General features: G+C 34.9%; 1 protein-coding gene across 3 annotated transcripts in view; it reads left to right on the top strand.

Annotated features, from left to right (window-relative positions):
- Window positions 1-22,395, top strand: part of TENM2 (teneurin transmembrane protein 2) — a 1,505,907-nt gene that overhangs the window by 642,874 nt on the left and 840,638 nt on the right. For all 3 annotated transcript variants that reach the window (XM_072824231.1, XM_072824230.1, XM_072824229.1), the window contains one exon: window positions 14,999-15,274. In XM_072824231.1, coding sequence (XP_072680332.1) covers window positions 14,999-15,274 — 276 coding nt within the window. The remainder of the gene's footprint in view (window positions 1-14,998; window positions 15,275-22,395) is intronic.

Here is a 22,395-nt window from a genome sequence, read left to right as displayed (position 1 = left end):
AGCCGTTTAGAACTCAGCTCTCATTAATTCTCTGACCCATTCTTGTAGGATGGCATCTTTGTTTACTGTATTCTAGCCACAAAGTTCTTCTTGCTGTTCCTGGCACATGCCAGGCACAGTCCTGCCTGGGACCTTTACACTGCTGGTTTCTTTTTGCCCCAGTATTGGAAAAGCTGACTCTTTTAACCTCTTCAAGTCTTTATTTAAATGTCATCTTCTCAGTAAAGCCTTCCTAGATCAAATTATTTAAAATACAAAAGGCATTCACATTCTATTTTGTTTTCTTTTCATAGTACTTACCAGCTTTGAGGATACTACACACTTAACTTATTCATTATGTTAACTGTTTAATATCTGTTTGCCCCAGCTAAAATATAAGCTCCATGAGGACAGATCTCTCTCTCTCTCTCCCTCTCCCTCTCTCTCTCTCTCTTTTTGCCAATATATCCCAAGCCTGCAGAACAAGGTTTAGTAGTTTGTAAGCTCTTAGTAAGTATTGAAAGGATAAATGAATGAATGAATGAATGAGCCTTTTAACCTTTGTTCTACTTGCCTAGATTCCTTTCTTTTAGGTTTATGTGTCCTCTAGTGTATTCATGTGTCTGCTCCCACATAGTTGTCTCCAGATATCATAGTAATATCTATTATAAGTAGATATTATTAAACCTGTTTTATAGATGTGGACACTTGAGATCAAGGGTGGAGGAATTAATTAGCTTGAGCATCATCAAACCATAAGTGGTGGAATAGGGATTCAAATTCTGGAATACTTGCTTCTGGTCTATTCTTAACCACAAGGATCTAGAATCTTTCCCCTAGGAAAAAAGTACATGAATTTTCTGACAGTATACCTGTCATGTAATGATTAGGCTACAAGTACTTTTTAAAAAAAAATTAAGACTATTTTGTTAGAGCAATTTTAGGTTCATAGCAAATTTAAGGGGAAGGAACAGAGGTTTACCATATACTTCCTTCTCCCACACATGCGTAGCCTCTTCCATTACCAACATTCTTCACCAGAGTGGTAAACATTTATTACAACTGATGATCCTATACTGGCACATCATTATCACTCAAAGTCTATAGTTTACATTACACTTCAGTCTTGATGCTATTATTCTATGGGTTTGGGAAAATGTAAAATGACATGTATCTATCATTATAATGTCATGCAGAGTATTTTCATTACTCTAAAAATTGCCTGTGCTTCACATATTCATCTCTCCCTGCTCAATCTCTGGCAACCACTGATCTTTTTAAGGTCTTCATAGTTTTGCCTTTTCTAAAATGTCATATAGTTGGAGTCATGCAGTATGTAGACATTTCAGATTGGCATTAGTTTTCTTCATGTCTTTTCGTGGCTTGATGGCCCTTTTCTTTTTATTCCTGAATAGTATTCCATTGTATGGATGTACCACAATTTATTTATCCATTGGTTGCATTTACCTTTGCTTCATAACTTTATTCCTAATTGACTAGAAGTTAAATAGACAGGCATGTCTTTGTAGTTTATTTCAAAATGTAACCATGAAAAGTTTGAATGACATTACTTAACAAGAAAATTATGATTTTGGAAATATTTTTAAGTATGTGATATATACTATCCAGAACTTCTATTTTTCAATTATTTTATTTTTTAGGAAAAAAAAAACATTAAATCACAGAAAAATACAGAGAATAAAGTATACAATACTCATTCCTTGTAATTAATAAGCATTAGTATTTCATCAAATTAGTTTCAAATCCTCTTTCTTCCCTCTACTCCCCACCCACCAATGCATTCTTCTCTATTGCCAGAAATAATTGCTATGAAGATTTGGCATATATTTTTCCAGTTCAAATTTATCTTGTTAGTATTATGTATCTGAAAACAACATAATGGCACTCATTATATATATTTTTTAAGATTTTACTTATTTATCTATGAAAGACACACAGAGAGAGGCAGAGACATAGGCAGAGGGAGAAGCAGGCTCCCTGTAGGCAGCTCAATGTGGGACTCGATCCCAGGACTCCAGGATCATGCCCTGAGCCGAAGGTAGACATTCAACCGCTGAGCCACCTGGGCATCCCTGTATTTTTCTTATTATGCTTTTGTAACTTGACATTTGGATTTTGAGGTCTAGCTCTATTAAGACCAAGACAACTGTTTCTGATAATTCTCTACTCATAAAATTATCAAAATGTGGCCAATGGTGGCCAGTATTAAAGATTTGTATCTCTTCTTGCTGGTTTCTCAAGAGACTTATTTCCTCTAAAAGTAAGCAGTGTATAAACTGAACTACTTGACACTTCTAACTTTGGTGACACTTTTGAGTGGATAGTGTGAAGATCGTGTTTTTAAAGAGTCATCAGTTGGTACCTCTAGATATGCTGAAATCCTTGTAAAGCTGTTGTCCCCATTGTTTGTGAATGAATCCATCACATGTTAAAAGCAACGCTTGTAAGTCCTTTAGGTGATGGCTCTAGCCACATTGGGAATGATGTATTTTAGTGGCAACTTAGTCTCTGGTATTGCTGAAACTGATTAGTTACAGCATCACTCACACCATGAACATAATAGTGCTGATGGTAGAGTATTTCAGCTGTGATGACATAAGATTTTTTTACTCCATTGAGCAAGCTTCTGCCTTCTATTCCTGAATTTCCTTTTGACTTTGAGTTTATGTGACTCAACAACTCTCTGTAAGTCAACAGCTGCCAGATGCTAAATGTAATTAAGGCTTTACATGTACTTGTAACCTACGACATGTGTTTGGAACATAGGAAGCAAGGTGGGAAAGAAAGAAAAGGAAAACTCTTGATTCAGTTTCAATTATCCTCTCTCTGTTTAATGATGCTAACAGGCACTAGGAAACTATGGTCTTGCCATTCTGTACAAGCTTTGTGGCTGGATACTTAACATAGTTTTAGACAAGTATCTAAATCCTAGAAGTAATTGGTAATGAAGCAGTTGATTTAAAGGAATTGATTTACAAACAAGAGTATATCATTAACATTTCTCCCCAATATTTGTGGTTACAAAGTAGATTCTGATTAGTTACTGAAGTAAAATGTCTGCTATATATATATTCACCTGGTGATAGACTGCAATCTATCCATCTCACTAGATGTCGGAATGTAGATTAGTTAATTAACTCTTGAGATCCAAAATAATCCTTCAGTGATGGGAAAGTCAAAATGTTTTCAAAACATCAAGTGCGTGATAGAGACAGGGACCTTCATGAGTGCTGAGAATGCAAATGCCATGTCTTTATCAAAATTCAAGTTAATGTTGGTAATGTCTCTACTGATATATCAAATATTCTCTGTTTTCCTTTTAAGAAAATAGAATGTTACATTGCTTAATGGAATAAACACTAAATATATTTAAACAAATACAGTTTAACTGGAAAAGTATTGTTTGTATAGAGGTAGAAAAAAATTTGGAGAGGGAATCATGGCCATAATTTTGTATTTTTACGCTTGCTAGTAACATGGTAATAGAATATTAATGATAATAGCTAATATTTATTGACTTTTGACTTTTTTCTGGAATATTCTAAATATATACTCTTTGACACAATGACTAGGTGAGGCAAGAACTGCTATAATTTCCTCCATATTACAAGTGAGGAAATTGAAACATAGGAATATTAAATAGTTTGATCAAAACAAAAATAATATAGTCCTCACAGTAATTAAGATAAGTCTCCAAGCAGCCAAATGAAACAAGATAAAAACCAAAATTGAGCTAAAGCCAGAAATCTGAAGATTGAACTGTAAGCTTTTGGTAGGTCTTCACTGACAGCAAGGACTAATATCAGATCTGAATTTGGGAGGTTGGACTTCAAATGTAGGGCAATAAGAGGACTGAAACTAAGATTTTTGCATTAACCAGGAATCTGGAAAGAGATACATGATTAATAGTACCACATGTCTTAGACAAAAGTAAATACAAATCTTTCAGGAAGCAAAAATCTTCATCTGAGGCCCTTGCGATTTTCAAAAATTAAAATAAACTGATGTCAGCTAAAATAATTAAGTATATAAGAAAACAAATCTTCATAATTAAAAGCAAACAAATCAACAAACAAGCAATTTTGATCTTTGAAGTCCTAAAATAATATAATTTGTTAGATCCATACTTTAACTATGTATAATATGCAAATTTACAAGATGATAATAGAAAAACTGAATAGAAACACTTTAAAAGCATGTAAATTTTATAAATGAAATACACAATTGTTGAAAAAATAGCTGAGTTCGTACAGTAAATATGAGATCAGGCACAATTAAAGAGGGAATTAGTCAACTGGAAAAAATAGCAAGAAGAAATTAGCAAGAGACAGTGCAGAGAGGAAAGAGAGTAAAAATAAATAGAGATACTTAGAGTGAAAGGTAGTACTTAAGTAGTGAAAAGAATAAATAATTTACAAGTGAGTAAATAGGCAATGACTGAATTTTTAGGATAGAGAAACGAATTCACAGAAATTGAAGAAACAGCATATAATATTAGAACTCTAAATATACTGATATAGCTTACATATCATAATGCCTAAAGCAACCACTCATAAATTATGTGAGGAGATAGCTAAAAAATCAATAGGCAAAATGAAATTTTAAAAAAATATTAACCCAAGTGAAGATGGGAAAGGAAACATAGCGAACAATTACAAAAAAAAAAAAAGGAGGAAAAACATAGCAAAATGATGAACCTACATCCAGACATATCAATAATTACATTAATATAAATGGACTGTCATACCAATGAAAAGGAACATTATCAGATAAATAGTAAGTCTCAAATATATGCTATCTATGAGAGACATTTTTAAATACAAAGATGCAAGAAAGTTGAAAGGTGTTCATTTCTGTTGAAATGAATGCACAATATGTTTACTACATACAGTAAACTTACAACACAAGTTTCTTGAAACTTGAAAACAAGTTTCTCAATATATTGTGATATTTTGTATATATTTGTTTTTGACTTCTAATTTAACTGTGTTTGGCTAGAAAGCAAAATTTGTATGTTATTAAATCTTTGAACAATTTTGAAATTTGTTTCATAGACTTGTAAACTTTTATAAGTATTTATATGTATCAGAGAAGAACACATGTTCTCTAATTACTGAGTGAAAGATTCCAGATAATTATTAATAATGTATTCAATTTGTCTATATGGTATTAATTCTTCTCTGGGATTTGCTGTTTGCTGGTCTTATCAATAACTGGAAGATATATGATACAATTTCCTACTATAATTGTGTTTTTCCCCATAGTCTTATTAATATTTGCTTTTTGTCTATTTAAGGCTCCATTATAGATGTCTACAGGCTTAGAATTAACTTTTCTGATGGATTATTGATTACCCATACATTATTGATTATCATCAATATGTGGTGACTCCATCTCTAATAAATTCTTGAGAAAATAGCTGATTTTAATATTAATTATATTTTATATGGAATTTATCCATTTCATCTAAATTACTATACTTTATGACAATACATTTAAGTAGGTGTAGGATCTATAACAATATCCCTTATTTTACTCTTGATTTGGAGTATTTATATACTCTCCCTTTTTTATTGATCATTCTTTATAGGGGTTTATCAATTTTATCAGTTTTTCAAAGGACTGGATTTTGCCTTTAGTATTTTCTTTTATTGTTTATTTTCTATTTAATTTTTGCTCTTATCTTGATTGTTTTTCTCTACTTAACTTTGCTCGTTCATTCTTTTCTAGTTTTTTTTCTTTTCTTTTCTAGGCTCTTGAGGTAGAAGTATAGATCACCAGTTTGAAAACAATATTTCTTAAATAAATAATCACACCTACTAATCTTCCTATTCACCTGCATCCCACAAATTTGAATATGTTGTACTTTCATTATAGTTCATTATAGTTTCATTATAGTTCAGTTCCAAATATTTCTTACACATCAATAGATGTGTGAAATGTTTAGATCTAAACAACAATGAAAAGGCTGTGAATCAAAACCTGAGAGATATAGTCTGAAATATTCATAATAAAACAAAGAAGAGTGGCTGAACACTAATGACATGAAGATTTAAATTTTAGAGATATGGAAAAGAACAGTTGAATAAACTCAAAGAAATGAGGGGAAAGGGAGAATGTCTATATATAAGGTTAGAAGTTAATAAACTAAAAAACATATACAGAATCAGAAAAGTGAAAATTTGTTTTTTAAAGACAAAATCAATCATTGCTGAAAGCAGTCCAGTTAAAGAAAATACACCCATTAATGGACATTTAGGTGGCTTCCTAAATAATAAATATAAATAAATAAATAATGCTGCAATAAACACAGGGGTGCATATATCTTTTCGAATTAGTGCTTTAATTTCCTTTGGGTAAATTTCCAGCATTGGAATTATTGAATCTTATGGTATGTCTAGTGAGGAAAACCTGGTGTGTATACACACACACACACACACACACACCTGTTTGTGCAGGAATATTATACAGCCATTAAAAGGATGAATTTTTGGTTTTTGATTTTGCCACTTGTAACAACATGGATGGCTCTAGAGGGTATTATGCTAAGTGAAATGAATCAAACTGAGAATAACAAATACCAAATGCTTTCATTCATGTGGAATATAAAAAACAAAACAAATAATAAACAAAAAGCAGAATCAGACCTATAAAAATAGAAAACAAACTGATGGTTCCCAGAGGGCAGGGGGTAGGGAGGATGATCAAAATGAGGGAAGGGGAGTGGGAGATACAGGCTTTCAGTTACAGAGTGATAAGTCATAGGAATAAGAGGTACAGCATAGGGAATATAGTCAATGATATTGTAACAGTGTTGTATGGTGACATATGGTACCTACACTTGTGGTGAGCAGCGCATAACAGAGATGTTGAATCACTATACACTTGAAATTAATGTAATGTGTATCAACTATACTCAAATAAAAATTTTTTTAAGTATTTTTAAAAGAAAGCACAAATAAGTAATATCAAGAATGAAAATAAAGACAATATTCTACAAATCTAGTAGAAATTTAAAAGCATACTTTGATAACTTTGTGCCCATCCATTTGAAAACATAGATGAAATGAGCATATTCCTAGAAATATTTATTTCAAAACTTTCTAAATCAACTCAAGAGAAAATAGAAGATGTCAATAATGCTATATTTTAAAAAAAATAATGTTTCTGCATCTGTAAACTGATGATCATCATAATAGCTATGTTCGTTATAAGGTTACTCTGTGACAGGTGATGTTCTAAGAATCATTTTTACCTGCCTTGTCTAATTCATTGCTCACAACAGCCCTATGAAGGTGGGTGCTATTTTTATGTTTATTTTATAGATGAGTACATGGAGACTCACCAGAAGAAATAATTCCAGGAATTTGTGGTTGTTGTCTTTAAAAGATTTTATTTATTTATTCATGAGAGACACATAGAGAGAGGCAGAGACATAGGCAGAGGGAGAAGCAGACTCCCTGTGGGGAGCCCGATGTGGGATTAGATTCCAAGAGCCCAGGATCACGCCCTGAGCTGAAGGCAGACAGATGCTCAACCTCTGAGCCACCCAGGTGTCCCTGTAGTCAAGTATTTTTAAAACAGACTCTGGAATTCCACTTTAACTCTAGTCTATAGAATGACAATTTTTTAGGGCTGTCGTCCTGCTTAATTTGAAAACTGTACATGAAAACATCTAGAAAAGTGCCTGCCACACTGTGAAGCCCTCAATAAATGTAAGTTAATCTAGTAGGTGTTCTCAAACTTGGACAGCTAGACTATTGAAGCTAAGTCACTATTGTGCTTTTATTTATTTTTTTCTGTCCCCCAAAAAATTTTGTTTGAAGAGCCAGAGTCTCAGATGATCAGAGGACTCTACACCTTGGTAATACTGTTACATAGGGTAGCTTATAGGTACAGTTTTTAATACCAGAATTCAATTTTTATCTTGTTGGAATTTTTGTCAAAGGAAAGAATCTCCAGCTAGCTAGGTTACTGGGTATTTCGTTTCTATTTATGATCTGGCAGTTGTTCAGCAGAACCTTTTGTTGTGGCTGCTTTGGGTTTTCCAAATTGGGCTTTGTTCAGGCTGGAACAGTGAAAATGCCACCGTATCAGAGGAGAATGCCACATTCACCTTTCTCTTTGAAGTTATAAAGCTTACAGAGGAACCAAGGATATTAGAAACTCTCCTGTCGTCACTAGCCATTTTGATGTTTCCTTGATTCAGAAGGTGTTTATTTACACTGGAATGATTCTAGTTAAAAATTGTGAAAGTTGTTGTGTATCACACATTCAGGGAGTTTAAAATACTTAATCTAAAAGTTTAGAAATATCAAGATATTAATATTTTAGGAGCTATACATAAAAGAAAATTATTACTCTTGAAGTGCATTTTTGAAATATAAATATTTAGCTTAAACTTTTATGAATAATAATGCATGTACACCTACTCTGTAGTTTCAAGCCACAGGATTTTTCACGAACAGTTTTGTCAACATTTGGGAAAATATCTGAATGTGTAAAATCAGATGAACTTTAGAAGGGCATTAAGAAGGAGTTAATGTGAAGAATTTTAGTATACACAGGCATAAAACATTAGAATTCATAAGTAGCTTCTTCGGTGGTTTTCAAATTTGTTATCAATGCATATACAGATGTAGATTTTAGATTGCTTGAAAATAATATTTTAGATAATATCAGTAAGTTTTTAATGGGTGATTGTTTTGGGTAGCTCGTACATATCAATAATTTCTCAAATTTCAATAGAAGGTATTTATATTAAATATAAGGTAACAATTTGATGGCACAATTTCAGTTAATCAAAAATAAAAATTATGCTTTATCACTTATAATTGCCATATTTTTCTTGATAACTTTCTGCTGCAAAAACTTAAGGTATCAGATCGAATTACTCCACTTACTGTGACAAAAAAGAACTATAGCATTTTAATTTATGTCATTTTCTGAAATCCTTGCTGGAAAATTTGGAGTTCATACTCAGTTCTGACTTGAAAATGTAGACCCTAACATTTGCTCAGGAGAAGTGACCCATGTTTATTTACAAGAGATTCTCTTTGTCTTAGGATAAATGTTGCTTAGAAAAAGGCTACTTAAAAATGGAATCAATGTTAACAAACAATCAATGTTTCATATTAAATAGTAAAAATAATTTATTGAAACTTTATCTTCAAAAAAGTTAACTATGGAGTGTATTTTATTTTATGTTCAATACAATTTATTATTCCAGCCATGTTATAATTATTCAAAAGGATAAAGAGTAACAGCTTTTGTGCAAGGCATTTTATGGCAACACTGCAAGAATGTACAATACATCCTTCACTTTATATTTAAACTTTACAGCACAATCACAGAGAGTTGTACTTTGAAAATAAAAAAAAAAGATGAATTCATTAATTTTCCTAAGGACTGCTCATTAACCTTTTATTTAAATAACTGTCAGTCCTCATTCAAATTAAGATTTTCCTGATTCTCGGTATGGTGAGTGATTTTTTTATTGTCTCCTGGCTATTTGAAATATTGTTTTGAAACTCTGGATCTTATTTAAATCTTCTATTTCAGCAGGCCTCCTCTGACACCAGGCCAGTGGGAAAAATGGGACACTGGGGCTAGGCTGTCAGGCAGAGATGGAGTCCAAACTTCTCACTTGGCCTACTTTGACAAAGCAGGATGGGTTGGTATGGTTGGAGAAGGGATACTCTATTGCTGCTGAACCAAGTTGGGTGTTTAGAATCTTCCCTAGGACTCTGCAGGTACCCACGTGGTTGAGAGGGAGAGGCACACCTCCTTACAGTTCCCACATGAATCCTTCTGTGGTAGTAAAATTAGATTTAACATTAATTCTTCTCTGACACCATGAGGGAGAGGAAGGGGTGCTTCATTGCTACTGGGTGGGGATGGAAGTCCGGGATCTCCTTATAGCCACCAGTGACACCTTTGTGAGGGGTCTCTGGGAAGGCTCATCCCTACTGGAGGAGGATGAAATTCTGGTTTCACTTGATTCCACCCTGGGATGTTTGTGGAGGTAAGAAAGGACCCTTATAAATACAGTAGGCTTTATGCTGGGCTTAGTTTGTGCTTCCACTGGTGTTTTTAATTTGCAGATTTCTCCAACAACTGAGATATAATTCAAAAGAAACCCCAGGGAACTCATAACCATGTCCTTCCTCAGGTCCCAGGATTCTAATAGGTCTGTCTTCAAACTCTTTCTATGTAGTTGCTATGCACGCCAACATGCATTTCCATTTTTCTTGTTCGCAGGTTAGTTCTGTTCGATCATGCTCGTGATCCTCGTGTTTTTTAGCATTACTTGTATTGACTTCATAGAAATCTATGTCTTCATAAGCTGTATAACTCAAACTCATGTTGGCATCATATTATTTCCTTCTATCAGCAACTCGCTGATGATACAGACATTGATAGGGTGGTTGTTAGGAGAGGAAATACTAACAGTAGGTGGGTGGGGATGATGGAGATGAATTTTATAAGTGATTGTTAGTGACTGTTTTCACACTGTAGTAACTTTTGCTCCCATGTGTAGAATTTCATCTCTTAAGTTCAGGGGGCTTGCATAGTGAACATTTAAGTAATACAAGTTTTCTATATTATACTCCCCTATTACTACAGTTAACTTTTCTCTTCCTGCCCTCATAGTAGAAAATCTGCTCAAATGCTGACATTTCCAGTGCTATTTGTATTCCCTGGTATTACCATGACATGATAATTCTGACTTAGCGACATATGTGCTTCTCCTAGTTAAAGGTTATTTCAAAGTGTGAGAAGTTGGTAAAAACTTAGAAGATAAAGCCATGATCACAATACGCTGACTATCTTTCCTTTGCATTGTGTCCTTGATGCAAAACTAGTTGGTTAAAGGCTGACTTTTGATATCTTTTGCAAAATTTATCTCTAAAAAAGTTCTGGAGAGGATCTGGGTTACACACTGAGGTTATGATAAAGAAAAAGACAACTTAAAGACAAAGAGACTTATCAAGAGAGTTCCTTTTAAACACTCGTGTTCTGATATCCTGATCACCTAACAGTTTTTAGTTATCAACGTTCTTTCCCAATACCCTAAATTGGACTAAAATTCTATGATATAAATATGGGGTTTTAAAAATAAAAATAGTGACTTTGGCCTTGATAATGTAACATGGGGCCACACCAAGCAATTTATTGGCAGCAACTACAAAACACATGCCTGAGATGAAATGAGTTTAAAACATCATCCACATCCATTTTAATATGGTATCAGAGAGATTGGAGGCAGATAGAAGGTAAACATATTTTCCACAAAAACTGAAATATTATTACTCTTTCTACCTTTCTGCAAGAAAGTAAAGAAGGAAAGAAATGTTGACTGCTTTCCACTAGAAATCTTAGCTTGGAGAATCACACAATGACTAGTCTCTCTCTTCCATTCAAAGCTGCCATGGAGCTTAATAAAGACATATTTATACAAGATGAATTAAAGCAAAATCAACCTTCCATCAATGAGCAAAGTAAGTGCAAAACAATAAGTTGACATGGTGTTAAAATTCCCCTGTGCTATTTACATTCTGAGCAAAAGAGTATGACATGAGGGTTTTGTGCGGTAAGAGGAACTACTTGAAAAATGTTTGTCTGAAATTAGTGTATACGTGGGGGAATGTTTGGGAATGGTGTGGGAAGAGCAAACTGAAAGGGGCCTGATGACTTTGTGGAGCAAATTTGCAGTCCCTCTCAAGCAGTGAGTCTACTGCTAGATGAACATCTGCTGACCAAGCTGTGAAAGGATGAACAGTTGGACCTCTAGATGACCTTTCATGGCTCCTTGTCCTTTTCCTATACAGTATTTATTACTGTATAAATTGTACTTTGTTTATGGGATTCTTTGATTAATGTTTCTTTCCATTTAGACTGTAAATGTCAGGGGCTCCATTTTTATAAGGCTCACTGTAATATCCCCAGTGCCTAGCACAGCCCTAGAAACGATAAATATTTGTTGAATGATTTAATAAATGATATATCAGTTTTTCCTTTCCACTGTGTATGTGGCTTACCAGCTTCATATGTTAAGCCAGCAAACTTAGAAAAGGCTTGGTCCAGAATCTGTCCCAGGTACTTAGAATAAGATTCCTATTCTTTGAGTTAGTTGAGGACGAAGGGTACCAAACTTGGAATTGTGAGGAACGGATAGCTTTGGTGAACTGTGGTCCTACTGGAAGATGAAAATGAAGAGTTTAGAAGGTAGTATTTTTGAGAAAACTGTTTTTTTTTGGGGGGGGGACTTCTGAATTTAGGGGAAAACCTAGCTTCCAAAAGCCAATGTGAACAGTTACTTTTTCCTGGTGAATTCAGTATAGTACCTCCAATTTTCTTTACACTTTTGCTTGTTTATGGCTTTTAGGGCTGTAAGCTTAAAGCTGAAACTCTTGAAGAACATTTTTTTCTAATATTTGTGGTTACTTTAAAAGTTGTGCAAATTTTAACTGATTTATAATGATCTCAAGTTTATTTTAACAGAAAAATAATATTTTAATTTCTTATCATCAAGTAAATTTTATAACCAAAGAAGGGAAACTGTATTTATTCCCTGGCTTTCCATGCCCAAGGCTTATTGCCTATTACTTTGAGTACCCAGATTGAAAATCACATGGGATGCTCTGAAAACTGAGGCTTCTTCTCCTCACACAGATGTTTCTCCTTTCCTGAGGAGGTCTTTGAAGCTAGCTCCAGATAATGAGATGTGGGAAAACCATCAGAAAAGTTGCCTTAATACATACACACTCCATTTCAAATGGAATCATATAGCTAAAAATTCCCGCATGTAGAATAAAAACATGTGTGTTTTAGTTTGACTTGTTTTCATTTATTGTAGGAAAAGGAAGCATTGTATTTCATGCCTGTCCAGAGCAAACATGAACTCTAAAAACAAGATGGGAGAATGCTAATACTGTGACTCTTTTTATTTATGTAAGACTGAGAAAGCAAAAATAGGAAAGTATTGTAACATCAGACATACATGAACTTTTGTTTTATAGACTACTGAAACTAAAATATACACTTTACTGTACAATTATGAAACAATATCTAGTTACCAGGGATGTAAGCTGGAACAGAGTACACTAGGCAAGGGATTTCAGACAGCATGATAAAGTGTGCACAGGGAATAAATAACAGCCCTTAGGACCATGCTGGTGGCAGTGAGAACTTCCTTCTTCCATAAACTGGGAGGAAATCACCCCATCCCCCACAGGAAGTTTTTGCTTGGGTTAGTTCTCCACTGAATAGGTTTCACTCTGCAGAGGCAATTATGTATAAAATTGGGTTTGATCCCATTTACACAGCTAACTAAGGAAGGCTGTGGGACTTCAATGTGTAGTGAAGTCGGAAAATAAAACCTAGAATAAAAATACGTATCTATTACAAATGAAAGTCACACTATGTTAATACAAACAGTTGCTTAATGCTTTTAAAAATAAAAGCTGAGAAATGATGCCATGTAGATGGAGTATCATAATGTCATATCATAAGTTTGGAAATATGACTGTTAGGGAATGGCCCTAATACAATCTATATATGGATTTGGTGTCATTTATAAGGTTTTCCTCACTACTAGCAGGAAGTTTATTTCTTCACTGCATTTTCCCCATTGTCCATAACTTGATTAAAGACAAAAACAAAAACAAAAACAAAAAACCTAGCTTTATATGCCAGTAAATATGACGTACCACATGATTTCATCTAATTTGCATCAACAGCTAAAAATGTCTTGTAAGAAGCTGTAATAGTAAAGCACACAGATAGAGCATTCATTGTGCCAAAATGTTGCCAGGATGGTTTTTGTTTGAGATCATTTCACATTGTAGAATGAGCAGATGATTAGAATCTGCAGATTAGAGGTGTTATCCTGGATCTGCAACTTGCCTAGGCGTGACCTTGAAAATGGTCAATGCCTAAACTGCTGGGTATGATGACAGCTGAATGAGATGTAAAGCCTATAAACTGTCTGCTCATGCCCAGCACATGGTAACATATAAATGTTCAATAAATGCCTATCCTCTTCTGCTTCCCATGTGTGCACACACTCAACTCTCCGTGGGTGAAACCTACTTGTGGTTTTAAGTCGGAAACATCGTTTGGTATCATTTAAAAATGTGAGGACTGACTCTTCATCCCTAGGATGCTGCATTAAATAATGCATTACATAGTTTATTTTTAGAGAAAAAGTCTGTTGTATATTATCACATAGAAGATACACAGTGATCTTGAGAGGAATTTAAGAGATTAATACCCAGATTTTACAGATGACAAAACTGGGGCTCAAGGAGTAAGAGACTTGCCACAATGAGACTTACCAGTGGGAAGCTGGGACTGGTACCCAGGTCTCCCGGCCACCACTCACATTTATTGGAGGATTAAGGTTCTTTGACATGAAGACAGACTGCTCAAGGATCAGATCCATGTTTTGCTACAATCTAGATGTGTGACCTTGGGTAAGTCACTTAAATTCTCTGTTCCTCTGTTCTTCAGTCTCCTTACAACATGATTACAGTAATATTATCTTCTCCATAGAGCTGTTGTAAAATCGAAAAACATAAAATAGAAGTTGCCAAACAAAAGATGCCCGGAGCAAAGTAAGCGCTTGGTATATGTTAGCTGTTGTTATATATCCAGTGTTTTTTCAGCTCCTTGTGCTACCTAGACCACAGTACTGCTGTAACATTTTTGAAGCAAAATCTGAGCATTCTGGCCGAGGGTTAAAATAATTCTTGGATGTTTATGTTTTTTTTTTTTGTTCTCAAATGTACCCCAGTATCCCACATACTCTTGCTCTTGCTCATATATTCCTGTACACCATGGAAATCCAATAGATTTTTTCTTTTTTTTTTTTGGATGGGAAAAGCACCTGTCTGTTTTTTGTTTTGTTTTGTTTTGTTTTGTTTTTAAGAATCAATTTCAACTTTGTAGGGCATTTCACAATTTGTAATGAGTCTCTCTGTTGCTGTCACCTTAGGAACTAACTTCACCCTTGCGGAACTGGGAATCTGTGAGCCCTCCCCGCACCGAAGTGGCTACTGTTCTGACATGGGGATCCTTCACCAGGGCTACTCTCTGAGCACAGGGTCTGACGCCGACTCCGACACAGAGGGAGGGATGTCTCCAGAACACGCCATCAGACTGTGGGGGAGAGGGATAAAATCCAGACGCAGTTCCGGCCTGTCCAGTCGTGAGAACTCAGCCCTTACTTTGACCGATTCTGACAACGAAAATAAGTCAGATGATGAGAACGGTAGGCCTGCTTCTTAAATACCTTTTAATGTTCTGGGTACGGCGCAGTGTGGCATTGGGGATGCCTGTTTTTCTTTAATAAAGAGGAGTGTGAAACCATTCATTTTCTTTTAACTCGACCTTGTCTACCCACTCAGAGCTCGTGAAAAATAAACCAGCAAACCTCAAGCACACAAGGAATGAGGAGAGAATTTTAAAATCACATTTTGATGATAACACAGTATTCAGGTATAGTCAGTTGGTCTTATTAGCAAGTAAATTACATTGCAAAAGAGGCGACTTGATAAACTATGACCTATACCTAGAAAATGTCCTCTCGCCACAAATTTCTAGGTCTTCGTATTGATTTCCCCTTCCCAGTAAATGGCAACCTGGGGTATTTTTTTCATGAAGATCTCTTAAGAATCCTACCTTATCTTAGACTTTCATTTCCAGGCAGCAATGCCTCATATCCGTATTGAAGATCAAACCTGGAACAGATGCTCTGGAGTTTAATAATGACAAATAGGAAGAGACTTGTCTTCAAAAAAGTATTCTCTTCTATGTTTACTTTTCTCCTTGGTACCTATGTAGGTTAATGGCTTTCCACATCTTCTATCACAAATCACTATTGCTTATCCATCAGCTTTGTAGATGGGTTTTAATGAAACTTTGAAAATTAAATGCTTCCGATCATTAAGCAGTAAATATAGGGAAGCCCAAGCAAGTCATTAAAGAGATAAGGTGCTTATTTGTGGATTTCTTAGCGACTCAGAATTGTGTTTAGTCAAAAACATCTTTTAAAAGATAAATTGCATTAGGTACAGCTGATTTATGAAGAAAACATCAAATGCTGTGTGGTTTGTTATGAATATATCGTGTGTTTGCTGAAAGAATTGCCATTAAAATGTTTACAAACAGATCAGTTAAGAATGTTTATATAAAATATTATAAACTTCTACTAGAGCAGCTTTAAGTATTTTCTTGCATTTAAAAAAAGAAAAAGAAATTTGCAGGCGGACAGCTTGTTGTGAATGCGAAAGCATAGCTAAATATCATTTAATCTCAAAACTGTGTTGAAAATACATCATTTCCTGGGTAAGTCGCATATATCCAAAAAGATGTCACTTTGTTGCATTTAAATTTGTGTTTAATTCTGAAATAATTTATTCTACTGTGGGGACAAGGAGATGTGTCTTACTTATGCCTCCGTTCATGTAGCTAATCAAGGTGTACTCTCAAGGAAAAATCTGTACTTGACTCCTTTTGAATTTTAACAAAATTCTGACACTTGGCACATTCAACACTCTAAGGTACTTATTTGATAGGAAATTACTTTTAGAAGTTTTCATAAAGGCATACATTGAATCCATTTACTGATGTTCTTTTTCAACTCTGTGTGTGTCAGATACTATTTAAGTGGAGGCAGTTTGATTGCCTAATAAATGAAATCACTTGCAATCCAAGAATTTATGGCACATTTTAGACAAGGTATTTTGGCAAATCTTCCATGGTGGTACTCTCACTGGTCTCGTGGGAATCATCTATACAAAATTGAAGCAAATCGATAGAATCCGCACCCCTTCTTGTTAAACCTATATACATCTTAAAAACTCAGCTGATAAGGAGAGTTTTCCAGGGAAGCAAAGGAAGCAAAAAATGCTTGCCTTGAATTTACTTAGAACTATTATGGATAGGAGAATTTTGTAATTAATGATGTATTTCATAAACCAAGAGTAGTCTCTTTTTTTCTAGTATTATTCAAAACATCATATTTGAGCAATTTGCATCTTTGAGGAGTTTATATAAATCCCTGTGTATGGATAGGAAATAAACCCTTAAATCTAGTGTCTCAATTTTTTCCTGTAATTTCAGTTATAATACAGTCAGAATTGTGTAAAGAAATCTGTACTTAGAAGTACTGAGTGACTCTTTTGTGCCTACATCTGGCAGAGCACGAAGGAGGTAAGGACACCGGAGTTCAAGCTTAGGGGATAGCTAGTTATTTTAAAATGTACAGATAAAATGTGCTTCCTTTTCTCTTTTTTAAATGTTTCAGTATCTCACATATTCAGAAGATGTACATAATGCGTGTTCTATTCTCATTTGGGACCAAAAATAAAAATAAGATATTTTACATGTCACATCATAAAGCCTTTAAGCAAATAAAAAGTGAGGCGCAGGCAGAGGTGTTAACTTCAGTAAACTTCTTGCTCTTTCTCTTTGACAAATTCTGTTTAGCTCACAAAGAAATCAATGCATTTTCACATCACTGATTTTATGAAGTTTGGGAATGTATTATCATATAGATTGACAGTTGCCCCACTGGTTCCACACCACAGCATGGACACTTACAAAGCCATCATTAATTTCTCACACTTGTACCCCGCGATGGCTTCCTCCATAATAAACACTCTGTCCTTCAGAACCAAATCAATAACCTTTTAGGTATGCCTCTCTTGAAGAGGAAGTTAAAGAATCTATACTTTTAGAAAGAAGCTCTCCGATTCAATTTTAGATTGTAAAGATATGTGCTCATAAAATGAATTTTTCTTTGTATCCCATGTATTTTCATTTCATTTTTATGGTAGGATCTTGGGGTACCTTGATTTTCACAGCACTTATTTAAAATTGCCCTTAAAAAATTCCAGTTGTGGTTTTGCTAAGCAAAGTTAGAATGTGAAGACAGATCTCAAAGACCAAGTCCTCTTTCTCTAGTGTGAAACATGTATCCAACCCATCAGACTCATGTAATAAAGGCTCTGCCTGCCAACAGTTCTGCCTCCATGCCACTGTGACAGGAGTGACCTACTAGTAACTTGAAAGTCCCATCACACTGAACACATGATAAATTTGTCTTTTTTTATTCTTTTCTTTTCTTCACAGCTCCGCATCTTACACTTGCTATATGTATGGCAACCAAATTAACATAGTGCTGGCTTTGCTCGCTTTAAACAAATACAACTCTCAGGTTCAAGTGGTTTTATCAGGTTCTTTAGCTCTGTCTTTAAGTTAAAGATGGTTTAGTTAGAAATGGCAATGAGAGTTGAGAACAGCTAGGCCAAATTTTTGCGGCTGTGTAATTTACATCTATAGAAAGAGCTTCCTCGATGACTTTAAATTAGAATCATCCTTTTTTGGGGGTAATAAATGTCCCACTTAAAATATACCTTTCTGAGGCCCTTTGTATCACCTGAGTTATGGAGAAAATGGGGCAGTCACTAATACACAAGAATAACTAATTGCCTCCTTAAAAATGCAGAATAGCACACACTGTAAAAAAAATCTGGTCTATGTACACTTGACTCCCTTAGGCGATTTCTTCACCTTGGGGACTTAAAAATATCCTTGAGTGTTTTTTTTTTTTTCACATAATTCTAGTTTTAGTTATTGTATTAGAAATCCAGAAAGAAAAAAAAAAAAGAAAACACAAAGAAAAGAAGCTTGTCTATGGAATATAGAGCCAGAAATTATAGAAAACTAAATCTAGACTTTGTTAAAGAAGAAAATTAGCCTTCCCTTAGCCTCTCTGCTTCCACCGGAAGTAAATAAGAATGATGTTCATTTTCATTTCTTATCAGCTGGGAAATTTATAATTCTCACAATGTATTTTGAGGTTGGAAATATAAATGTTGTTTAATTTCATTGCATTTCACAGAATGCACTTATAAAACAAGCTAGCTCTTGGCACATAATGGATTTGTGTAAAGTGTGTTTGTGGAACATAGATTCTATTAGATAGTGAGTCCTCTTGGCTGAGGCCTGCAGTGTTCCTGCCTCCTCAGGAGATCTTGAACACACCCAGGCACTCATCACATGTTAACTGAGGCATAAGGACTGAACTCTGAGAGGAGGAAGGATTTCCTTAATACCAGGGACAATATCTATAGGTTAGTGCCACCAACCACATTGCATTCATTTGTCATGTGAGGTGAGTTTTTCAAGTCTTCTTCCTTTCTCTTCAAAAAACAGCCCCTGAATAAAGGTATTAGAGTGCACTCTAAGTAAGCACATCTAAGACCTGTGAGTGGGTTTCTATTTTTGCTCCACTCTATTGCACTAATATACTCTTAACTTTATTTTGTTTTATGATCCACTCTACTCCTTCCTTCTTCCCCATCATCTCATATGTAAAGTTTACAGAGGACGCCTGGAAAAGATATAAAAACTTACAATAAGCACCAGATAATTATAGCCAAGGGCTCATAGTTTTGCTTTTAAAGTTGGGAATAAGAATAGTAAACAAGCTACAGAAATCATGATGTAATACTCAACTATGCTTTTGATATCAATACAGGGATGATTTCTTTTCCAGCCAAACTTCATGGGAAAAAACTTCCATGGAAAGAAAATTTTGTCTCAATTCCTTAAAAACAAAACGAAGCACGAAGAAAACAAAACAAACTTTAAATCCTTTATCATGACAATTATTTCAAACTGTGTTTTTTAAGATTCATTTTTCTTACACTTGCAAATTTGAAAGAATGATATTTGTAAGGAATGTGAAATGAGTCATCATGGATTGAAAAGTAAAAGATGTGAGAAAAAAATCACCTGTCAGAAGGTTCACAGTCTTATCTATTCCTAAATGAAAGGATAATAGGATATTAATAACCGCTGGGTTCCATAAAAGTTCAGATATTAGAGGCTGTAGTGGCACCTTATTTTACAAAAAGTTTGTTAACAAGAGTCTTAAATATGTGATCATCGCCACGCTAAAAAACAGCTAATAATAACAGCATTAGACACAAAATTTAGGAGTATCACATTGTCACTTGGCTTGGTACATTAAGAAGAAATGGAAGGACAGGTATTTTGCAAAGGGACCTATATGGGACTTTGGAGTTTCGGGTTTTTGGCAAATGGAAGCAATGCTTACATTGCTTGAAAATAGAACAGATGACTTGAAAGAGTGTCAATACTGCTTGTTCCAGATTATAAACTTTAGTGGCATGGGTTTTAGTTATTTATATATTTCTTTCTTTCCTTTGGTGGTTTCTTTCATGTTTGTTAATGCTCCCAGGGGGTATCAAGGAATGGCTCCATTCAATAAATACAATAAATAAAATGAAGCACTAAGCCTTACTTTTGGCAAGGGCAGCCTGATTATTACATGTGTAATCTTTAGGCCTTCGGGGAGACATTGGGCTGGGTGGATAATCATTTGGTTTTAAGCTGCTGAGCTCCTGATATCTGTACTTTCACTTCAGTTAAGCAGCAAAGGCAGTAACTGGGTGAGAGGTAAACTGTTTTTGTCACTTCACCATTGGAAGACTCTTCACTTGGAAATCTCTACTTTTTTGCTTATTGTTCAGTCACTTTTTAGTTTAGTTGTTGTTTGTCAAGGATAAAATTAAATTTAAATTTTGGGGAGAGACGCAATCAAGTATCAAAGCCATAAGTAAAACAAGTTAAAGCTAAGGAAGTTGATAGTATGAGTTTCCTACAGACAACTGCATCCTGATGAACCTGCACACAATAAAATATGACGACACTAAAAAAGGGGTTGCAAAGGCATATAAGAAGTAATGAGACATTTAATTTACCCATTCTGAAACTAGGACACAGTGAGGAGGAGGAAATTTCAAGTAATAGATTTGTAAGTAGGATAGAAATTGCACACATGTAGGTATTATGTATATACACTTACACCTAGAGGTAAAAATGTTACTGATTTAATGTTGAGTATTATTTGGTGCTAGCTGAAAGAAGTGCCTTGAAAATTGTCTTTCCAGTTTCCCTAAGCTCAGTTTGAGGGATGTTCAAGGTGTCAAAGGTTGAGGGAGGAGATTCACAGAATGGTCATTAACATAGAGGTTATGAACTGTAGTGCATGAAATTTGGTCAGTCCAGTGTTTAAAAAATTTGGCGTTATGAACCAACATTTTTAAGTAGAAATTTTTATTGTTGGCTTCTCTTGAAATATACAAGATCCAGTAACACTTGTCCAGCTTTCCTACTGGATGAATTTGGTTAGAAACAGTAACTGCAGGAGTGCTGGATGGGTTGATGTCACCTGATTCACCTGAGCTCCCTTCCATCTACTCCACTCATTTAAAGTCTGCTTATTCCTTTGTAGCACTTGACTTACCAACTTATGTGCACACTTTGAGGAAGCCAGAGACAATAAAGATAATAGAGAGAAAGCTAGAAACCAGCAATGGTAGCTTAATTTACGTGTGTTTGAGATAGTGTTGTTGCTTGTTTTTTAAGGTTGACTCATCTGGAAGATGGGCTGAATTTCACTATACCAAATTTCTAAAGTAATTTTAAGGTGTTCTGATAAAATTAAATCAAATGAAAATCAATTTAAGGTGGAGATTAGGAAAGTAATTGTATGTATGTGGGAGGGGATGGTGAGTGAATGATTTGCCAACCCAATCTTTTCAGTATTAAGACGTTGGTCAGAATTTTTTTATTTCAGTACATAAACTTAAAGCTATTCTGAAGTAAAAGTATCTAGGTGGACTTTTAGGAAAGAGATGGAGGGAAGACTTACTTTAAAAACTTTAGCTATTTCAGCTGATTGAGGAAAACCCCAGGGCTTTTTAGAGGGAAGCCATTTAAAGAGAAGGAAAATGACTTCATACTAATTATGTTCAGTTTTGATCAGGCAAAGGGTTTATGGAGTCTGTTACAATGAAGTGGAAGACAATAAAGCCAAGGTCTAGAAGAGGAAAATGCAATGATATACAAAGGCCTCCAGTGCCTCAAGGGAGAAAAACTGGGAGCGATGTTGGATAATGCTGAGTTGGGAGCTGGAAAACAGTGCTTCACACACTGAGCAATGCTCCTCTACAAGTGGATAAGCAGGATCCCTGAGTGTTATTCAGTGATGGCTCTTGCTCAGAGTGTAGTATCCTCCCAGTTCTCTTAACATCCCAAGGATATTTGTGAAGAAGAAAAAGCAATTGAAATACAAGCATATTTACTAATGGAAGGGGCTGAAATATCTGAGTTGGCATTCTTTGGGAATTCCATTCCTGGAGATTCACTCTGGCCTGAGGGGGAGTAGGAACGAATGACACTACAGCAATACCTCGCTTGTATTAAACATAAAAAAGAGGAACATGAACTAATACAGAGTCTAGGCACAAGAGGAGGCTTGGGAAGCAAGAAATACACTATCTCACATTCACTGAT

This window comes from Canis lupus, chromosome 4 (assembly GCF_048164855.1).
Source record: "Canis lupus baileyi chromosome 4, mCanLup2.hap1, whole genome shotgun sequence".
Lineage (NCBI taxonomy): Eukaryota > Metazoa > Chordata > Mammalia > Carnivora > Canidae > Canis > Canis lupus.
The sequence above is the reverse complement of the archived record's forward strand: the minus strand, read 5'-3'. Positions and strand labels throughout refer to the sequence as shown.